The sequence below is a fragment of the Phoenix dactylifera genome, chromosome 12 (genome assembly GCF_009389715.1).
Source record: "Phoenix dactylifera cultivar Barhee BC4 chromosome 12, palm_55x_up_171113_PBpolish2nd_filt_p, whole genome shotgun sequence".
In the NCBI taxonomy this organism is placed as follows: domain Eukaryota; kingdom Viridiplantae; phylum Streptophyta; class Magnoliopsida; order Arecales; family Arecaceae; genus Phoenix; species Phoenix dactylifera.
This window is the reverse complement of record NC_052403.1, coordinates 12,362,666-12,384,196: the sequence shown is the minus strand read 5'-3', so window position 1 is coordinate 12,384,196 and position 21,531 is coordinate 12,362,666. Positions and strand designations below refer to the sequence as shown.

Below are 21,531 nucleotides of genomic sequence, written 5' to 3'. Positions count from 1 at the left end.
TTATTCTAGCCAATGGAGTAGACCCATAATGTATCGCCAACTGATGATACAAAACCTCTTTCAGAACATGTATATTCTTCACGCAACAGGAATAATTTTGCTTGAGATGATGAAATCATTCATGTAAGCTATTGAAGATGAGTGCAATGTCTTGTGGTTCACACAAGTCAATGGTTGGTGCAATTCCTGGTATGTCCTTATCAAAAGATTTAATCACCTCCTTTACCAACATAGTGTTTCAGTAGTCAAGTTCCTGGAAAATTAGAAACAGGCAATGTGATGATTACTGTAGATACCCCTTTCTTATATTAACAAAACAGAATCTAGAGCCTAGGAACCATTGACAAATTTTAATCCCAATTCACCATCCAACAATTTGGCAAAATCTTCAGTTGAAGAAGATAGATGGTGTCAAAGAGAATAAGGTTCATTTACCAAAAAAAAAGAAGAGAGAATAAGGTTTATATACAGAATTTTATGCTTCCCCATATCCAAGAGCAGTTACTGGTGATCAAGGCTCATTCATCAGGCCCAGAATCAGCATCGGATGCGCCTTCTAGAAATGAGCCAAGAGATTTGCGTAATATGCTGAAAGATTTGTCATCCTGGATCACACTGACATAAAGTAGCATCATTGGAAAGTAGATTGTGGGAAAGTGGAATACATGCATAAACTTTGAAATTACATCACTAGAAAAAAGAATATGCAATCATTTCAACACGTCTATATGTCCAAAACAGAAAATCAAATATATTGAGCAGATTCTTTCTGAAAATAATGTATTAGATTAAAAATCTACAGTTGAATCTTTTCCCCTTTTTTTTCTCTTTCGAATTGATATACCTTTATACACAAGTTTTATATGGAAACCACATTCGTATATCTGGTATAGCATGCATAAGTGATTGTTAAACACCTAGGCATAATGTATAAGAAAATTGGTATAACAATGCACGAGACTCCCGCTATTGTAGGGTCTCGGAAGGGTCAAACGTATGCAACCTTACTCCTATATATAGAAAGGCTGTGTTTCGATCCCATAACCTCAGGTTATAATAGAACAACTTTATTGTTGCACCATGGCTCACTCTTAGGATGAAAATTATAATACATCAAGATAATTTTGCAAATAAAACCAGATAAAACAAATAGATGATAGGAGAAAATCACAAATGACTGTCTGCTAACTTAAACATCCCATATTCATATACCTGCTTCTTCTTTTTCAGAGATTCTTCTGCTCTGGCAATCTTCTGAGCACAAGCCTTCTCAAGTTCAGACAGATTAGCCTTTTCCTTCCTTCCTGAAAACTCGAGAAGAAATCTAAAGCATTGAACATCTGCTGAGAGTAGGATGGATGGATTCCATGTAACTGGAAAAGAACACTATTACTCACGCTATTGTTCGTAACGGGCATATAGTTTATCCTTTTCATCTTCATATTTGGAAAATAATTCTGCAGAATACACCAAACTAATACATAATACTTTGAAATGAAAGAAAGGTATGTAACTTGAGTTTTGTTGAATCATCAGGGAGAGAGAAAAATCTTAACCAGCATATCAGATTGGTAGATAATGCATTGTTAAAATAATAATGATAATAATAATAATTCCGGGCACCACAATATAATATCCTTAACTTTTTTGCTAGATTTCTGTCAAGAAAGGTACTACGTACCTCCTATGGAAAACAGGAGCAGGAGACAAATACCAACTCATTTTGAAGGCAAGCATATTATTTTACTGATGTCATTTTGATTCTGTAACAACCCAGGACCTCACCCAAAATGGCTAGCCGGAAGTTATTATTTGACTTCCTTGATCTTGTATAAGTACCCAAGATCTACCCAGCGAATAACCGATGTGGGACTAAACACACGCCCGCACGGGTCCTCATATACTCCCCCCGTTCAAGCTCTGACGTCCTCGTCAGGCTAAGGGTTCAAATCTAATCACAAACACCATGATTGGCCCGTGGTCAGTCCCAATGGATCCGTGCTGCAGTGTCTCCTAGTCCACATAGGTTTTAGGCCGGATCCGCTCTGATACCATTTGTAACAACCTAGGACCTCACCCAAAATGGCTAGCCGGAAGGTATTATTTGGGTTTCTTGATCCTGTATAAGTACCCAAGATCTACCAAGTGAATAACCGATGTGAGACTAAACACATGCTGGCACGGATCCTCACATACTCCATCCGTTCAAGCCCTGACGTCCTCGTCAGGCTAAGGGTTCGAATTGATTTAAATCTAATCACAAACATCACGATCAGCTCGTGGTCAGCCCCAATAGATCCGTGATGCAGTGTCCCTTAGTCGACATAGATTATGGGCTGGATCCGCTCTGATACTATTTGTAACAACCCATGACTTCACCTAAAATGGCTAGTCGGAAGTTATTATTTGGGTTCCTTGATACTGTATAAGTACCCAAGATCTATCCAGCGAATAACCGATGTGGGACTAAACACACGCCCGCACGGGTCCTCACATACTCCCACCATTCAAGCCCTGATGTCCGCATCAGGCTAAGGGTTCAAATCTATTCAAATCTAATCACAAACACCACGATTGGCCCGTGGTCAGCCCCAATGGATCCGTGCTGCAGTGTCCTCTAGTTCACATAGGTTATGGGCTGGGTTCGCTCTGATACCATTTGTAATAACCTAGGACCTCACCCAAAATGGCTAGCTGGAAGGTATTATTTGGTTTCCTTGATCCTGTATAAGTACCCAAGATCTACCCAGCGAATAACCGATATGGGACTAAACACACGCCCGCACGGGTCCTCACAGATTCAATACTTGAGGACTGCATGGATCCCCAAAGATGCATGAAAATTCAAAAAACTAATTAAAGAAATTGAAGAAGATGAATATAGATAAGAGCAATATGTGTCCTATCATGGGACAGACAAATATGTCCTCGGAGAGCTCTGGGGCGTACAAAAGGTACATTTATTAAGCTATAAGGTTTTAACTTTAAAAGAATTTTATCTTCAAAGTTAATAGGCAATTTTGTAGTCTAATGGATTTAGAACTATAGGTGTTCCCATTTTTTTTCTTTTTCTTTTCTTTTTTTTGTTTGAGGGAAAGGAGGGCAGAGGCCACCATCTACTGAAAGAGACAACAGTGCCTCCAAATGAAGGTGAGGGAAGCTACCGGATCCAAAGCAAAATTCCGATAATGAAACAAAGGAGACAGCAAAAGCCAATCCTTCTCTTTCAAAACCTTCTCCTTGGGTTTACAGAACACTTTTTCCATGCAACACTTTCTACTCTTTTGCAAGAGACAAAACTTTGAAAAGGACAACATCGTAATAGTTGTTCATTTGCTAACAGAGAATATTGAAGCTTGCATAGAGATTCCAAAAGTGTTCAATGGAAGCTTTCAGATATTTTTTTTCTTTTTGAGAGAAATATAGTGAGAATGCCACCATTCAGATTTGAAACTGGGACCTTTCCCTAGTGCGTGTGCTGAGGAGAGGGGTGCCAATCAGCAGATCCAGACACAGTTGGCCAGAGAATAATGTTACGCACACTGCAAATATAGTTAATCTAATAATCCACATTGCAATGAAAATGACATTGTTCAGGTGCCTCATCAATGAGGGGATTCGACTGCATTGGCGGAGTCATTTGTAGAAAATGACAAGCGATATATCAGATGCTTTGACCTATAATGCTTTTGATGTTGCCACTTTTATTTCCTTTTGATAAATGCAGACTACAGCATATTTGGTGGTTAAAATATTTGGCATAATAGGCAGACAATGAAAGGTCGCATGAGCATTTCATTTGCTGTGAGTGTTCAAGACAAAGTGATAAAGTGCTGAGAGCAAACATAGAAGTTATGCTTATTTGAACGGAGGAATTTGTACTTGCCTTTCAAATTCTGCATATGTGCCACTTTTTCCTTGCAAAAGTTCTCATAAGCTGCTTGAAACTTGGCATATTCATTTTTCAGAGAGCTCGCACACTGCATTTCTTGCATGTTAGCAGACCATTGCTAACTAAAGCTTAACAGCGTCATTCCTGCAAATAATCTTCTAATATCTATGTTATAGTTGATCAAACTATTGTTTAAACACCTCTTTAGAAATCTCTGAAAGAGCCTTCAGAATACCCTGCCTGCTCCCATGGAAAAAGCAAATCAGTACGATCAAAATGTGTAATTTGTGCATTATATTAGCAGTTGAGCAAAGAGTCATTATCAAGTAAATAAGGCATGCGCCAAAAACTATACTAACATGCCCATAACAGCACACTTCAGCATACTACAAGAATCAAATAATCATTGATCTACAGTTTTATCCAGACAAAAGACATCATAAAACTAATAATTTTCAAAAGTAACACTAAAGAATATGTGTAAAGTGCTTCTTTCTTACCTGTCCTTCTCAATTTTTGTCTTTTCATCATCAATGATAGATCGAATCTCCGAAGCTACACTGTTTGAAAAGAAATATTAACGACATGTAACTGATTAGAAAAAGTTATTATTAACATATAGAATTAAGCCATTAAAACACTAAATTGCAGTTCAGATGCAACCAGTTTCTTTTCCTGTAATCTAATTTAATAGCTCAAGATGTAAGCAGTTCTTCCCTTCTCATAGGATGCATAACATAACCAAAACTAGCAATTCTTAACCCATTTGTAAGGGTTTGTCTATAAGAATTGGATCTAATCTGGACCAAGTAGTGACATTTCCTTTTGATGCTTTATGATGTAACCTTTCTCTCTCAACTTACTGCTAGGCCTTCTTAAAAATTAAGCTTCTTGCATTATGAGGGCATCTATTGGCTGTTTGTGTACATGCCAATACCATTAATTTTATTCCAATATCCTATCCCATATGCTTTCCGAAGCATCCTTTGGTTTATCCATCAACATTCTTGTATCTCTGATATCGCCCCATTGTTTGTAGATTCATCATTGTTGACCGGTATTCTATGCCATTGCAACATTTCTTGGGCTGCTTATTTGTATATTAGATAAATGAGGACCGTATAGAAGACTTATTGGGTTCCCTAGGCATTGGCTTCCTCAGGCATTGAGTGATTGAATGGAGGGAAAAGATGATAGCAAGAGATCTTTGAACTGAATTGTAGATTTACTGGCATTGTATTCAAGGTGATTATGGACTGATGCCTACGGTAGTTGACTGAAATGAAGAGCATGTGGGGAAGTATTTGCAGATTGGGATGGGTTAAGCCCAGAGATTGGTGGGAATTAAAAGATCACAGTCTAGAGAAGGTTATGACAATGTTGAGGCTTTATGGAAAAGTATGACGGAGGTGATTTGGCGGTTAAGGCATATGTGATGGTTTAAGTGAAGATGATGGCATGTTGAAAGTATGAAGGGATGGCTTTGGGCTATGATAATGAGGGGTTAAGCTAGAATCTTGGCGACAATGCATCCCAATAGATGTCATCGTGGCCTTAATTGAAAGTTTACTGCCATGAAACATATAAGGATATAGAACTATAGAAGTATTCAAAATTTCAAACATGTATTGTGACCAGAAGCAATAAAAACATGCTTTGAACTTCGTGAATAAGCGCTGACCACTTATATGTAAATTATTTTAATCTTGGGCATATAATCAAGGTGTTTTCTCCCATCATCTTTTCATGGATTTGTGACACATAATGCAACAAGAAGCACTAAAAATTTATATTGAATTTTGGGAAAAACTAAGAGCTAACTGTTTCTATGTAATTCTTGGGCATGTAATCTGCATGTCATGATATGTTTACTGATTGGTGGGTGCTTAAGTGGCACAGTTACAAATATATTCCGGTGAGTGTTAAGTACAAACTGAGCGCAAGGGTCTTTTGGATTTAATGGATGGAGTTGCAAAATATGGTGAACTTCCAAAATTGCTATTGTAATAGCTTATTGCCTCTTTCACAATGAACTTGTCATACATAATGTGAGAATCCATTCAATGCTTCTGCTGGTTACTCATCGTATCTTTCTTTTGTTTGGTTCTTTTTGTTTCTTAAATAATAAGACATTTGCTGATGTAGTTTCATGTATTATCGGCTTAACTCATCCTTATTATCATGGAGAGCAGATGCCCTTTTTCCTTTCTTCAAGATATGAATACTCAAATGCTTCTCACCGAAGTTCAACCCAGAGACCTGCTCCTGCAAAAGAAACTCCTAATTCAGGGAACTATATCTCAAACATTGTCCTTGGCAGTGTTGTTGTTGGCGCTGCTGTTATGACAACTTACAAAATTGGATTTTTAGATATTCAACTTCCAGATAAAGCATCTTCACTAAATTCTAGTAAGCTAAACAATGTGAGAACGTCAGACATTCTCGAGCATTCTGTTGAACAAACAGTTCATCAAAATAATGAAAAACTGAGCACATCAAAAGCTGACATGGAGATTGTTGAGAGGCACGATGAACCTGGCGATTTTAATGATTCAGAGATCAAGAGGGAAGTTCCAGAGCTAGCACCTGCAGAGGTGCCTTTGCCGAATGAATCAATTAGCCTTTCGCAGGAGGCTGCTTCAGTCCTAGTTGGGCAATCAGTTGATTCAAAAATACCATATGAAGACATTCAGAACATAGATAAGCATGTGGCTTAAACAGAAACCAATGTGGAACAGAAGACAAGTGAAGCCTTTGTGGAACAAAATGCAGAAATTGGTAGTTTAGTTGATGTTCCCAAGGAAACTACTACAAATGAAGCCACTTCTTATCATGATACCTCATTAGAAATTCCAAAGGTATGAACTTGTTCAGGTAGTGTCTTTTTCATTAGATTTACCCTGATTCTGTTGTCTTTCTTGCTTTAACAATGTTTTGAAGTTTTGTTACACTTCTAACATAATTCTAGCTTCCAGTATGTTCAATAAAAGCCATTTAAGGTGCAAGCTGCCTTGTGCCTTTACTATGTGATTTTTTCCTTGAATTGATGTCATCATCCTAACATTCATGAGAGTTGCTTTGATTGTTGCTGTGTACTACAATGGCCAAATAGATAATTCTATCTTAACCTTATCTAACAAGCTTGTCCCTGGTTTGCTTTGATGGATTAAAGTATGATTGATTTCACCTGAGAACATTTAGCAACTGTGTCTCAACATTTCCTCGATCTACAATGAATCTTAAAGACTATACAAGATAATCTTGGGTAAGTTTTTAGCGTGAATGAAACATGAAAGGTGTAAGGAGACTTGGTTATGCAATTTAAGTTCCTGCAATAGGAAGCAATTCTTCAAGTTCTCATAAGAGTAATGAAATAAATGCTGATAAAGAGGAAAGAGGGCAAGGTTTGATACAAGGAAGTACATTCATATCTTATGAATTGAAACCTAAAAAGTCAAATTGGCTGTAAATATCTTTTTGTATCAATTTGATAGGGGTGGAGTATTGCTTCTTTTTCTTAGGTGCATTTTACATGTCTTATGTGTTACTGGGGGTGTAGATGGGGGACATCCGTTATATTGCTTTCTATTATGATCCGTTAGAAGTGCTTAGAACTCTCTCTCCCTCTCTCTCACTCGCTCGTGCGCTTAGAAGCTTCGAGGAGGGTTTTCTTCTGTCCCTTGGAAAGATCCGAGGATTTTTTTCCGGGCCACAATGATGGGCGATGGAGCTTTGCCCGCAATGTCCCCCCTGCGATCGATCGAAGCAGCACCGAATGCAGTGGAAGAGAAATCCAAACCCCTTCAAGAAATTCAAGGTTTCAATCCTTCAATCCCAAATCCCCTTTCTTTCTTTCGTTATCTTCTTTTTTTAGATTTATCTAAGAACCTTGTAATCTTTTTGAGATCGAACCTTAGAAGCCCACTCTGATTCCTGCATTAATCTCCCGGATCAGGTGATTGATCTCCTCTCCCTAGTAATTGGAGCAGCGCAACAGCAATTTCTTATTTTTCCTTTTCTTTTCTATTTTTTTAGTCCTTTTTCTTGAATTCCTTGTCTTATTCCAGATGCTTAAGGATGATATGATTGCCTCATTGCATCTCCTATTCTGAAGGGAATTTCTGTTCTTGATCTCTCTTCTACTCTTCAGCTTCTTGGTATCTCGGCCACTTTCTTTTCCCTTTTCTGAAGGACTGGTAAAGTTTTGGATGATCACCTACTAATCAGTGCAAATTCAAATTCTCTCTTTTGTGTAGGGTCTAAGTATAACAGTCAGATGAAGAGACACCACGAACAGAGTGATAAACTTGTAAAACTACGGGCTAATTATGAAATGCTAAAAAATAAGTTCCTGGAGGAGTGCGAGCCTAAATACGAAACCTTGAAGCAGAAGTACTCAGAAGAGTGCGCTGAAAGGAAGCGCCTACATAATGAACTGATCAAGCTGAAGGGCAATATAAGGGTTTTTTTGCAGATGCAGGCCATTAAAATCAGAAGAGATCTCTAAAGGTTATTCTTTTGTGGTAGAGCTTGACCCATCACGGGATACTGAATTGCAGATCATCTGTTTAGACTCCTCCAAAAAGCAGTTTAAATTTGATCATGTTTTTGGACCTAAAGATGATCAAGGTAATGTTTCTCTGTAGATGATTAAGGTAATGAGTATTCATATGAATCACACGATTGCTATGGACACCTGAAATGTAAAAGAAATAATTTAAAATTTATTATTGGATTCCTCGTGGTTCGTGCACTGTTTCATGTAGATAGTTTCCATGTATGTTTTTGGTAGAAAGTGATTGGTTATCGTAGTCATTCCTCAATTCCTTATTTGTATGAAAAAAGATTCCAAGGATGAAAGAAAAATTACATGCAGCAGATTCCTTGTATAACAAATTAAATCCTCAAACTGCATGTTTTCTCCAGACACAAAGCCGTGATCGTCTTTTTAGTTTCAAATGTTCAGTTCAGTTTAGAGTTTTGATCTAATGATTGATATGTTGTCTGTGCAGAGGCTGTCTTTGTGGAGACCTTGCCAATTGTGAAATCAATACTAGATGGGTACAATATGTGCATTTTCGGATATGGGCAGACAGGTAGTGGGAATACATTTACGATGGAAGGAACAACAGAGAACGGGGGTGTTAACTACAAAGCTTTGGAGGAACTGCTCAAGTGTTCCAAGGAAAGCAGCTCCATAATCAGATATGAACTTTCTGTGAGCATGTTGGAGGTCTATAATGAGAAGATCAGAGATCCTCTGGTAGACAATGCAGATCAACCTGTGAAGAAGTAAAAATTCCTTTCTTGTGCTAGAAAATATCATGGAGTGCTTGATTGTTATTTGGACTATAATTCTCTAACCTGAAATAAGATTGTAACTTTATTCTGGTTATTTTTTTAATAAATTTCATGAAGATTGGAGATAAAGCAAGTGGCAGCCGGAATACAGGATGTGCCTGGGTTGGTTGAAGCTCAGATCTGCAGCATAGATGAGGTGTGGGAGATGCTTAAAACTGGAGCAAGGAACAGATCGGTTGGGTCAACCAATGCAAACAAGCTCTCACTGGTGAGATTCTACTGCATTTTTTAAATGCATCCATTGAGGCCTAGTTTCTAAAAGTGAACATTCCTTCTTGCTGACTGGAAGTGAAGATTTGTGATTATTTATAGAGAAAAATGCTGTGTTGCATGTTAGCTCTCTCTGAAATATTCACATTACGACGTCATTAGCTTCATTGCAGCATGGTTCGGGTGACTATCAAGAGTAAGAATTTGGTGAGTGGGCAGAGGAGCAGGAGCCACATGTGGCTTGTGGATATAGCTGGAAGTGAACGTGTTGCAAAGACTGAAGTTGAGGACCAGAGTTTGAAAGAGTGTCAGTTCATCGATAAGTCACTCTTGGCATTAGGAGATGTTATCTCTGCTCTTGCCTCAAAGAACCCCCATATTCCATACAGGTCTCTCTCTCTCTCTCACTCGCTCACTCTCTCTCTCACTCCTCTCTTTTGTTCACAAATACAGGAACTCAAAGCTTACCCGTCTGCTCCAAAGCTCTCTAGGTAAGATGCATGTTAATGTTTCTTAAAATCTAGATACCAGTTTTATGGTTTGCATGACAAAATAATGCATGCACATTGAATGCACTGGCAATGTAAATTACAACAGGAGGAGATTGCAAGACTCTTATGTTTGCACAGATCAGCCCAAGCTCAGCAGATTTGGGAGAAACACTCTGCTTATTAAATTTTGCTAGTCGAGTCCGGGGAGTTGAGCATGGCCCTGCCCGTAAACAATCAGATCCAGCAGAAAGTTTCAAGCTTAAACAGATGGTAGTTCTTATATGTTCTAATGAAGTGAGATAGAAGGGGGTTTACTTTAAGCTAGAGTAGTTGATCTGAATAGTTTTTGTACAGGCAGAGAAGCTCCGACAGGAAGAAAAGGAAACAGCAAGATTAAATGAAAGCTTGCAGTCGATGCAGCTCAAATATGCATCACAGGAGTATGTCATTCAAACTCTTCAAGAAAACGTAATCTCCAATAGAAGAACAAAACTTAATTTTAACATATTTTAAAGTTCTCCCGTGTCAACCTTCTGATGCACTATCGGAAGGATCACTTTAAAGATTCTGTTGAAATGAATTTTATTTACTTGGTGTTTTAAGTTTTGTGTGGATATAGGGGAATTTATTTTCTTTTGGATGAATTTTTTGGATGAATGGTGGCAGGTTAGAGATCTTGAGAACCTGAGGGCCTCCAGACAGACTGCCAAATTCTCCAAGCCACCACCGGCTCCCATCAAGGAGAGGCCTCCTTTGAGCAAAATCACTAACCGTTTGCCACGTTAAGAAAGAAGTGGTTCAGATCAGTCAGGCAACCTAGATTACCTCCAAACTTGCTCCTTGTGTGGAGATCAGATGACCCATTTAAGGGATAAAAATATCACATCATATTCTTTTATCTTCCATCACCTCTATATGTTTAAATATTGCTTTTAATTGCCTCTAAAGTCACAATGATGAAAAAAAATCATACCACATTTCTGTTGTAAGCTCGCCATAACTCCAACCCAGTGTGGCCTCCATTTCCCATGGGCTGCCCACATGTATTGCATATGCAACCGTTAGTGCTAAATAATGATTTCAAAAGTAGGCGATTAACATGGGATATCTAATTATGCAACCCGGCTTCCTCCTCACTATGGGAATGTAATATTTTAGTTGTGATTTTTAACTTGGCAAAGATAATGGAACCCAAAAAAGATTCTTATAAAATTTATTTGGACAATTACATTTGTGATAGTCAACTTTAAAGACGACCTAATAGCACGTATCTTGTAGGATAGTGGCATATTACGGGTATCGATCCACAGGAATTGGGGAACAGTTGTTTTCTTAAAAATATGTAAAGAAGATTTTGTGAAGGAGATTAAACTACGATAATCTAATAAGAAGTGCAATTGAAAATGATATGAATAGAAGAACTTAGGGCAAGGAATTTATCACTAACATAGCCATAATGATTAATTTTATTTTAATTCGTTCTTGGATTAACATGTAAATTGGCTACAAACTTTATAAGCAATAAAATAAAAACTTACAAGAATAATTTAGAAAAATCTATCTTTAGTTGGCATGAGATGTCTATTCTAAACTAATATGGCAGGATACTGCATCTTCTTTAAGCATGGATTATCTTATATTTACTTAGTGATCATGAAAAACAGTTGTATAAATATCATACTTAAGATCACAGAAATTAAATATGAGATAAAAGTAGATATTCATTAAGAACAAAAAATTCATACAACTTCAAGAAAAAAAATTAAAGATACAAAACTCTTGTCCCTTTGTTAGGGCTTCATCCCGCCCTAGTGAAGAGGTCAGTCTTCCATGTAGATGTGGGCAACAGCAGCGCATAGGGATTCTTCTATCAAGACGGCTTCTCCTCCTTTTTTACTCCTCTCTTACGTATTATTTAGCACTTATCATACCCCTTAATCTACATTTTGCTAGTCGAGCAAACTAAAAATAGAAACTTAAAAAAAATTAACTCACTTTCGTAGGAATCGCGATTGCATTTACTGAATGCAATAAGGCTTTAAACCCCTAGGTGACCATAGTAGACGAGTTTTGTCTCGTGAGGATTTTTAGCGAAGATACCCACAAACTTCTATCTCTACCCAAATAATTTACTTTATCTTTTTCTAAAATCTAATTTCAAATGCATAAATGATAAAAATTCAAAAATACATAAAGTTTTAATTACTAAGTCAGCCCAAATCCTAGGGTAGTATGCAATTTAAGTTGAAGTCATTAAGTTTCTATTATGACGTTGTAAGACTTATTTATACTTGAGTGCTCGATAAAATCTGGATCATACATAAACTAAGGCTTTGGATCACCAAAATACTGCTAAAGCTAGTAATTTTCAAGAATTGGTCTGATAGAACATAATCACTGATTTAAAATCATCCTATCTTGCAGAATTTCGAGAATTGTGGATGTTTATTTTAATACCTCATGGGTTTTATCTGTAATATTCTAGTTTACTCATGAGTTGTAGATGATTTATCAGGACTCAAGGTTGCTACCAGACTTAACAACATAATGTTGAACCTAACTCTTAGAAGTGCAGGCTATGTGTATTGCGAAATGTTAAAGTAAAAATTATCTTACAACTCACTAAAAGAATTTTTAATAAAAAGAACTCAAAATTATCTTACTTCCGACTAGTCATTGGGTTTTTTAGATTTTATATACTTTGTGTATTATCATTCTAGTACTAATGCATAGAAATTAGACTTTCATTTATTTTTATTTTTCTAATTGAAGTAAAACTTCTTTTAGAATAAAAAATCAAAAATCAAAAATTCCAACTTATACCCTCCAACCTAAATCATACATTGTCCTCAATTTTTTTTTTTAAAAAAGGAAAAACTATGCGATGCATATAAAAGATAGGACCATTGTACTTTTGTTGTATCAACAATATGAGAGTCCCTGTTAAGAAATTGAAAAATGCAACAGAGAAATGTGCAAAAATGACTTATGAGAATTGGGTTGCCTCCCAACAAGCGCTAAGTTTAACGTCTTTAGCATCAATGAAGAGATTCGATCAACTACCCTTCTGCAATGCATTCCATATAAGGTTTCAACCTTTGACCATTGACGTTGAAGACACGGCCATCACTGAGGTTTTGAATTTCTACTGCACTATAAGAAAAAATCTTTCTAACTAAAAAGGGACCATCCCACCTAGAGCGAAGTTTACCGGAGAAGAGACATGACTTGGAATTGAATAGCCAAACCTTTTGATTAGGCTCGAAAGACTTACGGTTAATGGATTTGTCATGAAAAGCCTTAGTCCTTGCTTTGTAAATTTTGGTATTTTCATACGCCTCGTTGTGTAACTCTTCAAGCTCGTTGAGTTGGAGTTTTCGGTTAGAACCAGCTGCTACTATATCGAAGTTAAACTTTTTAATAGTCCAAAAAGCTCTATACTCAAGTTCTACCGGTAAGTGGCAAGTTTTACCAAAAATCAGTCGGTAAGGAGACATGCCAATAGGAGTCTTATAGGCAATACGGTAAGCCCAGAGAGAATCATTTAACCTTTGAGATCAATCTTTCCTATCGGGACGTATTGTTTTCTCTAAGATGTGTTTTATCTCCCTATTCAAAACTTCAACTTGCTTGCTTGTTTGGGGAAGGTAAGGGGTGACAACTTTGTGAGTGATTGAATATTTGCGAACCAAAGCCTCAAAAGACCGGTTGCAGAAATGAGATCCCCCATTACTAATGATAGCTCGGGGTGTGCCAAAGCGACTAAATATATTTTTTTGTAAGAACTTGACTACAACCTTGTGGTCATTAGTTCTAGTGGCAACTGCTTCTACCCACTTCGAGATATAGTCAACCCCGACAGAATGTACTCAAAACCAAAAGAACGCAGGAATGGACCCAAGAAGTCAATACCCCAGACATCAAAAATTTTTATAATGTAAATGGGGTTAAGTGGCATCATATCTCTACGGAACATTGTACCCATCCGCTGGCACCGCTCACAAGTCTGGCAAAAGTTATGAGCATCTTTGAACAATGAGGGCCAATAAAATCTACTTTGTAAGATTTTAGATGCAGTTTTTCTACCCCCAAAATACCCCCCACATGCTTGGGAATGGCAAAAAGTAAGAATACTCGAAAATTCACATTCAGGCAAACATCGATGGATTACCTGATCGGGACAGTACTTAAACAGATCTGGGTCGTCCCAAAAGTAGAACTTGACTTACAAAAAGAATCGGTCCTTATCCTGCTTGGACAATGATTGGAAATTTGTCCCACAGCAAGGTAGTTCACTATGTTAGCAAACCAAGGTGTTTTCACTTATTGTACCTCAAACAATTGTTCATCTGGAATAGAGTTATAAAGGGGTGAAGTGTTACAAGAAGGCTTAAGAAGAATCCTAAATAAATGGTCCGCTACAACATTTGTTGCACCTTTCTTATCACAAATTTCTAGATCAAATTTATGTAATAACATGATCCATCGAATTAGGCGAGGCTTTGTGTCCTTCTTTGAAAGGAGGTACCGAATAGCAGCATGATTAGTGAATACAATAACCTTGAACCCTAAAAGATAGGACCGAAACTTGTCTAGAGCAAATATTACAACTAGTAATTCTTTCTCAGTAGTGGTGTAGTTCAATTGTGCATCTGAGAGTGCCTTACTAGCGTAGTAGATGACATGAGGTAACCTATTTAGCCGTTGCCCTAAGGCCGCCCCAATGGCATAGTCAAAAGCATCACACATAAGTTCAAATGGAATGGCCCAATTGGGAGGTTATATGACAAGTGCTGTGGACAACTTAGATCGGAGCTTTTCAAAGGTCTCCTCACATGCTTCATCAAAAACAAAGGGTGTATTCTTGGCAAGGAGATTGCACAAGGGCCTAGAGATCTTGCTGAAGTCCTTAATGAAGCAACGGTAAAAACCAGCATGGCCTAGGAAAGAATGGATTTGTTTCGCAAATTTGGGTGGGGAAAGATTAGCAATAAATCAACTTTGGCTTTATCTACCTCAATACCCCTTTTGGACACAATATGTCCCAAAACTATGCCCTCTTGAACCATGAAATGGCACTTTTTCCAACTTAGCACTAGATTGGTCTCTTTACATTTTTTTTGAACCAGAGCCAAATTACTGAGACAATCATCAAATGAGGAACAAAAAATAGAGAAATCGTCCATGAATACCTTCAGAAATTTCTCTACTATGTCAGGAAAAATAGCCATCGTACATCGTTGAAATGTCGCGGTTGCATTGCATAATCCAAATGGCATTCTCCTATACGCAAATGTCCCTAATGGACATGTAAAGGTGGTTTTCTCTTGATCATCGGAATAAAAAGGCACTTGGTTATATCCAGAATAACCATCTAAGAAATAGTAGAAATCCTGACCGGCTAATCTTTTCAATATTTGATCAACAAAAGGGCAAAGAAAAATGGTCCTTCCTAGTCATAGAATTTAGCTTCCTATAGTCAATGCAAACACGCCAGCTAGTGGTTGTGTGTGTTGGCATCAACTCCCATTCCGCATTTTCAACTATAGTAATGCCCGACTTCTTTGGTACTACTTGAATAGGACTCACCCAGTTGCTATAAGAGATAGGATAAATGATTCTGGCATCTAGCGACTTCACTAGTTCTTGACTACTTCCTTCATGTTAGGATTAAGTCTTCTTTTCATTTCACGGGTAGGTTTTGCATCTTCTTCAAGGTAAATTCAATGCATGCAAATAGAGAGATCAATCCCCTTCAGATGGCTACGGACCATCCAATTGTATGTTTGTGCGCTCCGAGCATGCTCAAAAGTTGACTTTTCTGTTTGTTAGACAGGTCAACCGCGATGATTACAGGCAAGGTGTTAGAAGTATGCCCTAGAAGCCAACGTGGCTGACGCATATTTGCAATCTGGGGTATAAATTTGTAATTTGACACTTATTCATAAATAAGATTTGACAATTTGTTTTTCATTCATGTTTGTTTATGTCCATGAATCGTTCAAAAAATTAATAGATGATGACACATATTCTCAAGGAGTTTTCCATATCTCGAACTGGAAGTCGTATAAATTTGACATATGACGGACGACGGGGTTTGACGAGATATCCATAACCTTCGTCATGTCGGGATCCATGATAGAGGGACTCTATCATATGCTAACTGCACCTAAAGGTTCAGACATTCCATTCAGCTGGGTTGCCACCATATACTGCTAGGTGTCACTAGTAGATTGTGAGACTCGAAGACATTCACTTGGTGATCAGTGAACCCTGAGAGTAGAACTGAAATCGTTTCAGTCCACTGAGAGGAGTTTCAGTAATATTGAGATGGAGATCTCAATATGTCTTACTACCAGTCAGAATAGAACCTACAGAGTCACACACATAGATGATTTAATTAGTCAGACTATCATAATTGTAATTTTGAATCACAATAGAAATCAATCATCAATATGATTGGTGATTGAATTAACCCACTAAGTGTTAGTGAGTTAATAGAAGAAGAATTAAGTGGAATTGATTGCAATTGGGCTGATTTAATGAGCCAAATCAAATTGGGTTCGACCCAAATTGATTTGGGTTCATGATTGGGTCAATTTGATTAAACCAGGGTTTGTGCAGATTTTAAAGATCACATGTAGTCGTAGGATGAATATGACTTAAGTCGTGTTCACACTATGCGGACTTTAAAGTCCACATGGCATCGTAGGATGCATGCTCCTAAATCAATTAATTCTCCTAATGAGATTAGAAATCCTAATGTGATTAGAAAATTAATCAATTGATTAAGTGGGCACATGTCATACATCTATGAGCACAAGGATTGGACACTTGACATTAATCTAAGGGTGGGTTATAGTTCCATACTTCTAATAAGATTAGGAGAAGCCCTAAACCCACGACAACAAGAGACTTCCCCTCTTCTTCCCACGGCAGCAAGGGAGATTAAGTTCATCTTCTTCCAAGTGTTGGAAAGAAAGAAAGAAGAAGAACCTAGGAAGAGATCAATTCGCCCAAGGAAAGAAGAAGTTCTTTCCCCCATGCCCAAGCCCATTCTTCCTCCTTCTCTACAGCAGCAAGGGGGTCCTCTGCATCCTCTTCTTCCACGGCATCAAGGCAAGGAAGATCCACGTGCAAAGGTTCCTCCTTCCTCTTCCTCCGTTGCGAGTAAGATCAAAGAAGAAAGGGTTCTTCTTCAAGGAGGTATGTTGCAGATTTCTTCCAATCTATTTGATAGTCATGAGAGGTCTTTGCAAGGAGCTAGCACTCCGGTAAGACCCTATCTTAGATGATTAGATCCTCATGTGGATACCTGTAGAGGTCAAACACATGTGCGGCTTAACCAGGAACCTAGAAAGATCATCAGGTTGTGGTGTTCTACACATGCAGAATTTTTGAAGATGAGATCTTCAAATTTATAACTTCTGATTTCTGTTTCAGTTTTATAAATCTTAATCAACCCTCCTTAGATCCTAATCTTTCCTTCCTAATGAGTTCAAGATCTTCTGGATTTGGATCCAGAAAGTTTTTTGAATTCTACGATCCGAGACGCGTTCATACGATGAACAACGTCCCATTCGAATTTCGCTGCGAATGTCGTATCGAACGGGGCGTAACTCATCAGTGGTATCAGAGCTAGGTTCTAGGGAGCATGATTCGGACTTAAGGAATGATTACCATGTTTTTAATCTGATTTTTAAAGAAATTATGCTTGCTGGATTTTCTACGTGCTGAAATTTCAGGTTGCTGAAATTTTCAGCATGCAGATTTTTATTTGCTATGATCTTGCAAATTATTTTAGAATTGCAATTAGATTACAATATTTTAAATCAAGTAATGCATGATCTGAAATCCAGAGAATAGCATAATAGGTTTAAAATTTCAGATCTGAAAATATACATGAGATGCATGTGGTAATCATAATGTTCATATTAGTTTAAGGATATGTTTAAAGCAATGTATGCATGAGATGTATGTATTAGTTAAACAAAATTTATTTGCATGAGATGTAAATAAAATACTTAAACAATAGGACATTTACATAAGATGTAAATTGAAACAATTATGTCATTTACATAAGATGTAATCACATAATATATGAAAGGGTTTCATAATTACATAGGATGTAAACCTGAACCAATGTGACATTTACATAAGATGTAAATCGAATGACATATGGTATGGGGTAGATTGTTACATTAGATGTAAATCCCAAGAGACCTAAAACCTTCCTAAATCAATCGAAAGTGAATGATACATTGAGTTAGCCATATTTGATTAATTGATCTAATTGGTGTCTAGGAAAGCTCAAAGGTGGTTACTTAATTAGGACCTTACTCTCTGAGTAAGGGGAGCCTCCCACCTTCTTACCTGGCCAATTGATCGATTACCTTCTATGGGAAGCTCAAAGTTGGAATCACTAAGATCTGATTACCCAATATTAAGTCGATTGGTCTTCCACCGTAGTAGAGTTGCTAAGATCTTTCCGGCGTTGATTAGTCTCGGCTGGATACAGTGGGCTAGTTGCATCGGGAGCTTGGATCTATCTATTAACATGAGATGTTGTGGGGTAAAGGTGGGATTGGGCTCCAATAACTGTTAGGTGAGGACCCAATCACAGCTTTATTTTTGCGGGATATACGGTAGGTCTGACTTAACCAAGAAATAGGTCCAATAACTGTTAGGCGAGGTCCTTATGACTTGGAGATCAGGTTAGCTCAATATGCTTACGAAGCATTGTACAAGAGTTGTACACTCATCGTCTATGTGTCTCCAATAACTGTTAGGTGAGGTGACATGTAGATTGGTAGGACCACAGCACCCCACTCGAAATCCTAAGTCGCAGGTTTCCGTATCTTTACCAGGGGAGTGTGAGAGATCTGAGAAATAGTGGAAGAATTTGATCCAATTTTGTTTTAAAAGTTCCTAAAACAAATTAATGTCAAATACAAATTTTTAATTAGAATCTTTACTCTCTGCAGATGTCAATGGTTTCCAACCCGATAGTTTGAATCCTAGATAACAATAGGTTGACCGGACTAAACTACAAAGATTGGCTCCGCAACTTGAAGATTGTCTTGAGTTGCGAAAAGATAGCTTATGTTCTTGACCATGAACTCCTGGTGTTACCAACCCGTGCAACTAATGAGCAGCGTGAGACGCATGCAAAATGGTTGGATGACGACAATAAGGTGAGGTGCTACATTTTGGCATCCATGTCCAACAAATTGCAATGCCAGCATGAGAGCATGAAGACTGCTAAGGACATACTTGATCACCTACAAGAGTTGTATGGTGAACAGAGTCGCGCAGTGAGGTTTGAAGTGTCCAAGCGGCTCTTCAAAGCCAAGATGCGCGATGGGCAGTCTGTCCATGAACATGATTTGACCATGATCAAGGATCTTAAGGAGCTTGAGAAGCTTGGCATGACCATGTACAAGGATTTGCAAACGGATTTGATCCTACAATCGTTGCCATCTTCATATGGGCAGTTTATTGTAAACTACCATATGAATAAAATTGAATGCACCAAGCTTGAATTGTTGAATATGTTGGTGACAACTGAGGAAGCAGCGAGTAGACTCTGCGGACAACGTGGCAGACCCGTTCACTAAGCAGCTAAGTCAACAAAAGACTGAAGCCCACCTTGAGAAGATGAGACTAAGATATATGACTGATTGGCTTTAGTGCAAGTGGGAGATTGTTAGATGTATGCCCTAGAAGCCAATTTTGGCTGACACATTATTAATTCTGGGACATAATTTGTACTTGACTTTATTATTATTGAATAAATGAAAGGCATCTTTTTCATTCATATTGTTATTGTATCTATGAATCGTCCAAGGAATTAATAAGATGATGATGCATATTCTCAAGAGTTGAGAATTTGAGCCATGTATATTTAGTGATTAATTTCTAAACGCTCCTGATCGATGGATCATCACGAGGACGGTGATCGATCCGATGAGATCAGTGCACACATTACTTTTCCTATGGATGGACGAGACTCGAGTCCACGGTGTGGAGACACTGAAGTAATAGTGCAGGTGCTTGTTAGAGAACAAGGATACTGAGCGTGACCAATACAAGAAGTCACTTGGATGTCTATCCACTCGTCAGTGACTTGCTTGATGTTGCAGTAGTGTGACTGGTCCTTTGACCTGCGATGCTTCGGCTACTCACAGTGAGGTTATTGTAGTTTGACTGCACACATACACGATCTCTAGCCATATGGGTCCATGCTGTGTAGATTGGCTGCAGTAGGTTCATTGTAGGAGTAGGGTATGCACCTATAAGGAATCTATCGACCTTGATAGACAAGGAGAGATCCTATGTGATTTATAAGACTGAGTTCGTAAGACCTCGACCGGGGTAGTATGCACAGTGGAGAAAGAGTTTTCCACTCTCGAACTTAAGTCGAATAAATCTTCACATACGACAGACGATGGGGTTTGACGAGTTGTCCATGACCTCCATCATGTAGGGATCCACGATAGTAGGACTGTATCACATGTTAACTGCACCTAGAGGTTCATCATTCCATTCTGCTGGATAGCCACTACATGCTGCTAGGTGTCACTGATGGATGGTGAGACTCACAGGGATTATCTCGATGATCGATAAATCCTAATGAGTAGAGTTGGAATCGTTCCAACCCATTGAAAGGAGTTTTCAATGATATTGAGATAGAGATCACAATATATCTCACTACCAGTCAGAATAGAACCTATGGGGTCACACACACTAGAAGTATTGACTGATCCGATGGTTGAAAAGTGATTATGAATCACAAGTAATCAATTCGATTGATAATAAGTTGAAGAGGAAATGGAAATTGATTAATTGGACTTAAAATATGAATCCTACTTAGAGTGGGATTCCTAGAGTCCTAATTGGATTAGGATTGGGAGTCCTACTTGGAGTAGGACTGGGATTCCTACTTGAAGTAGGATTCCCACAATCTTAATTAGATTAGGATTTTGAATCTATTTTGGATTCCTACTTAGAATAGGATTCCTAGAAATCCTAATTGGATTAGGACTTCGGATTCAAATTAAAGTCCTAATTGGATTAGGACTAAAATTAAATAAATCCTAATGGGATTAGGACTTCTTAAGTCCCAATTAATTATTAAATCTAATGAATCAAGATGACTCCTAATTAGATTAGGATTGAAGGGTTCAATTGAGTCATGGCTCATTAAGTTCTAATTGGATTAGGACTTACCTAGATTAAAACCCAAATTGGTTCACCCTTGGTCCAAGCCTAATTAGATTAGGACCTAACCATGAGTGACCTTCCTAATCCTCCTTAGAGGAGGATTAGGTTAACCATGAAGGAGGGGCACACGCCCCTCCTCCTTTTCCTTGCTTGGTGCGGCAAAGAAGAGGGGTCGGTGCCCCTCTTGGAATTTAATTAAGGAGCTCCTACAAAGTAAGAGCTCCACATGCTATTTAAGAGGAGGCATGGGGGCTGACCTAGGGTATTGAAGCCTTCTTCTCCTCAGCCGTACGCCCCCTCTCTTTCTCCTCTTGGTTCAGCCGCAAGCAAGGGAAGAAAAAGAAAGGTGGCCTC

At 38.1% G+C, this 21,531-nt stretch overlaps 1 protein-coding gene and 1 pseudogene across 1 annotated transcript; one reads left to right on the top strand and one right to left on the bottom strand.

Annotated features, from left to right (window-relative positions):
* Positions 1-449: 449 nt before the first annotated feature.
* Positions 450-5,952, bottom strand: LOC103696447 (annotated as a pseudogene).
* A 2,044-nt stretch (positions 5,953-7,996) lies between these two features.
* Positions 7,997-10,929, top strand: LOC103713299 (kinesin-like protein KIN-14J). Its single transcript, XM_039132602.1, is given in 9 exon segments — positions 7,997-8,357; positions 8,359-8,521; positions 8,905-9,184; positions 9,311-9,461; positions 9,626-9,852; positions 9,917-9,954; positions 10,061-10,224; positions 10,309-10,422; positions 10,621-10,929. Coding segments are annotated over 9 exon segments (1,446 nt in total). The 5' UTR covers positions 7,997-8,168; the 3' UTR covers positions 10,741-10,929.
* Positions 10,930-21,531: the final 10,602 nt, after the last annotated feature.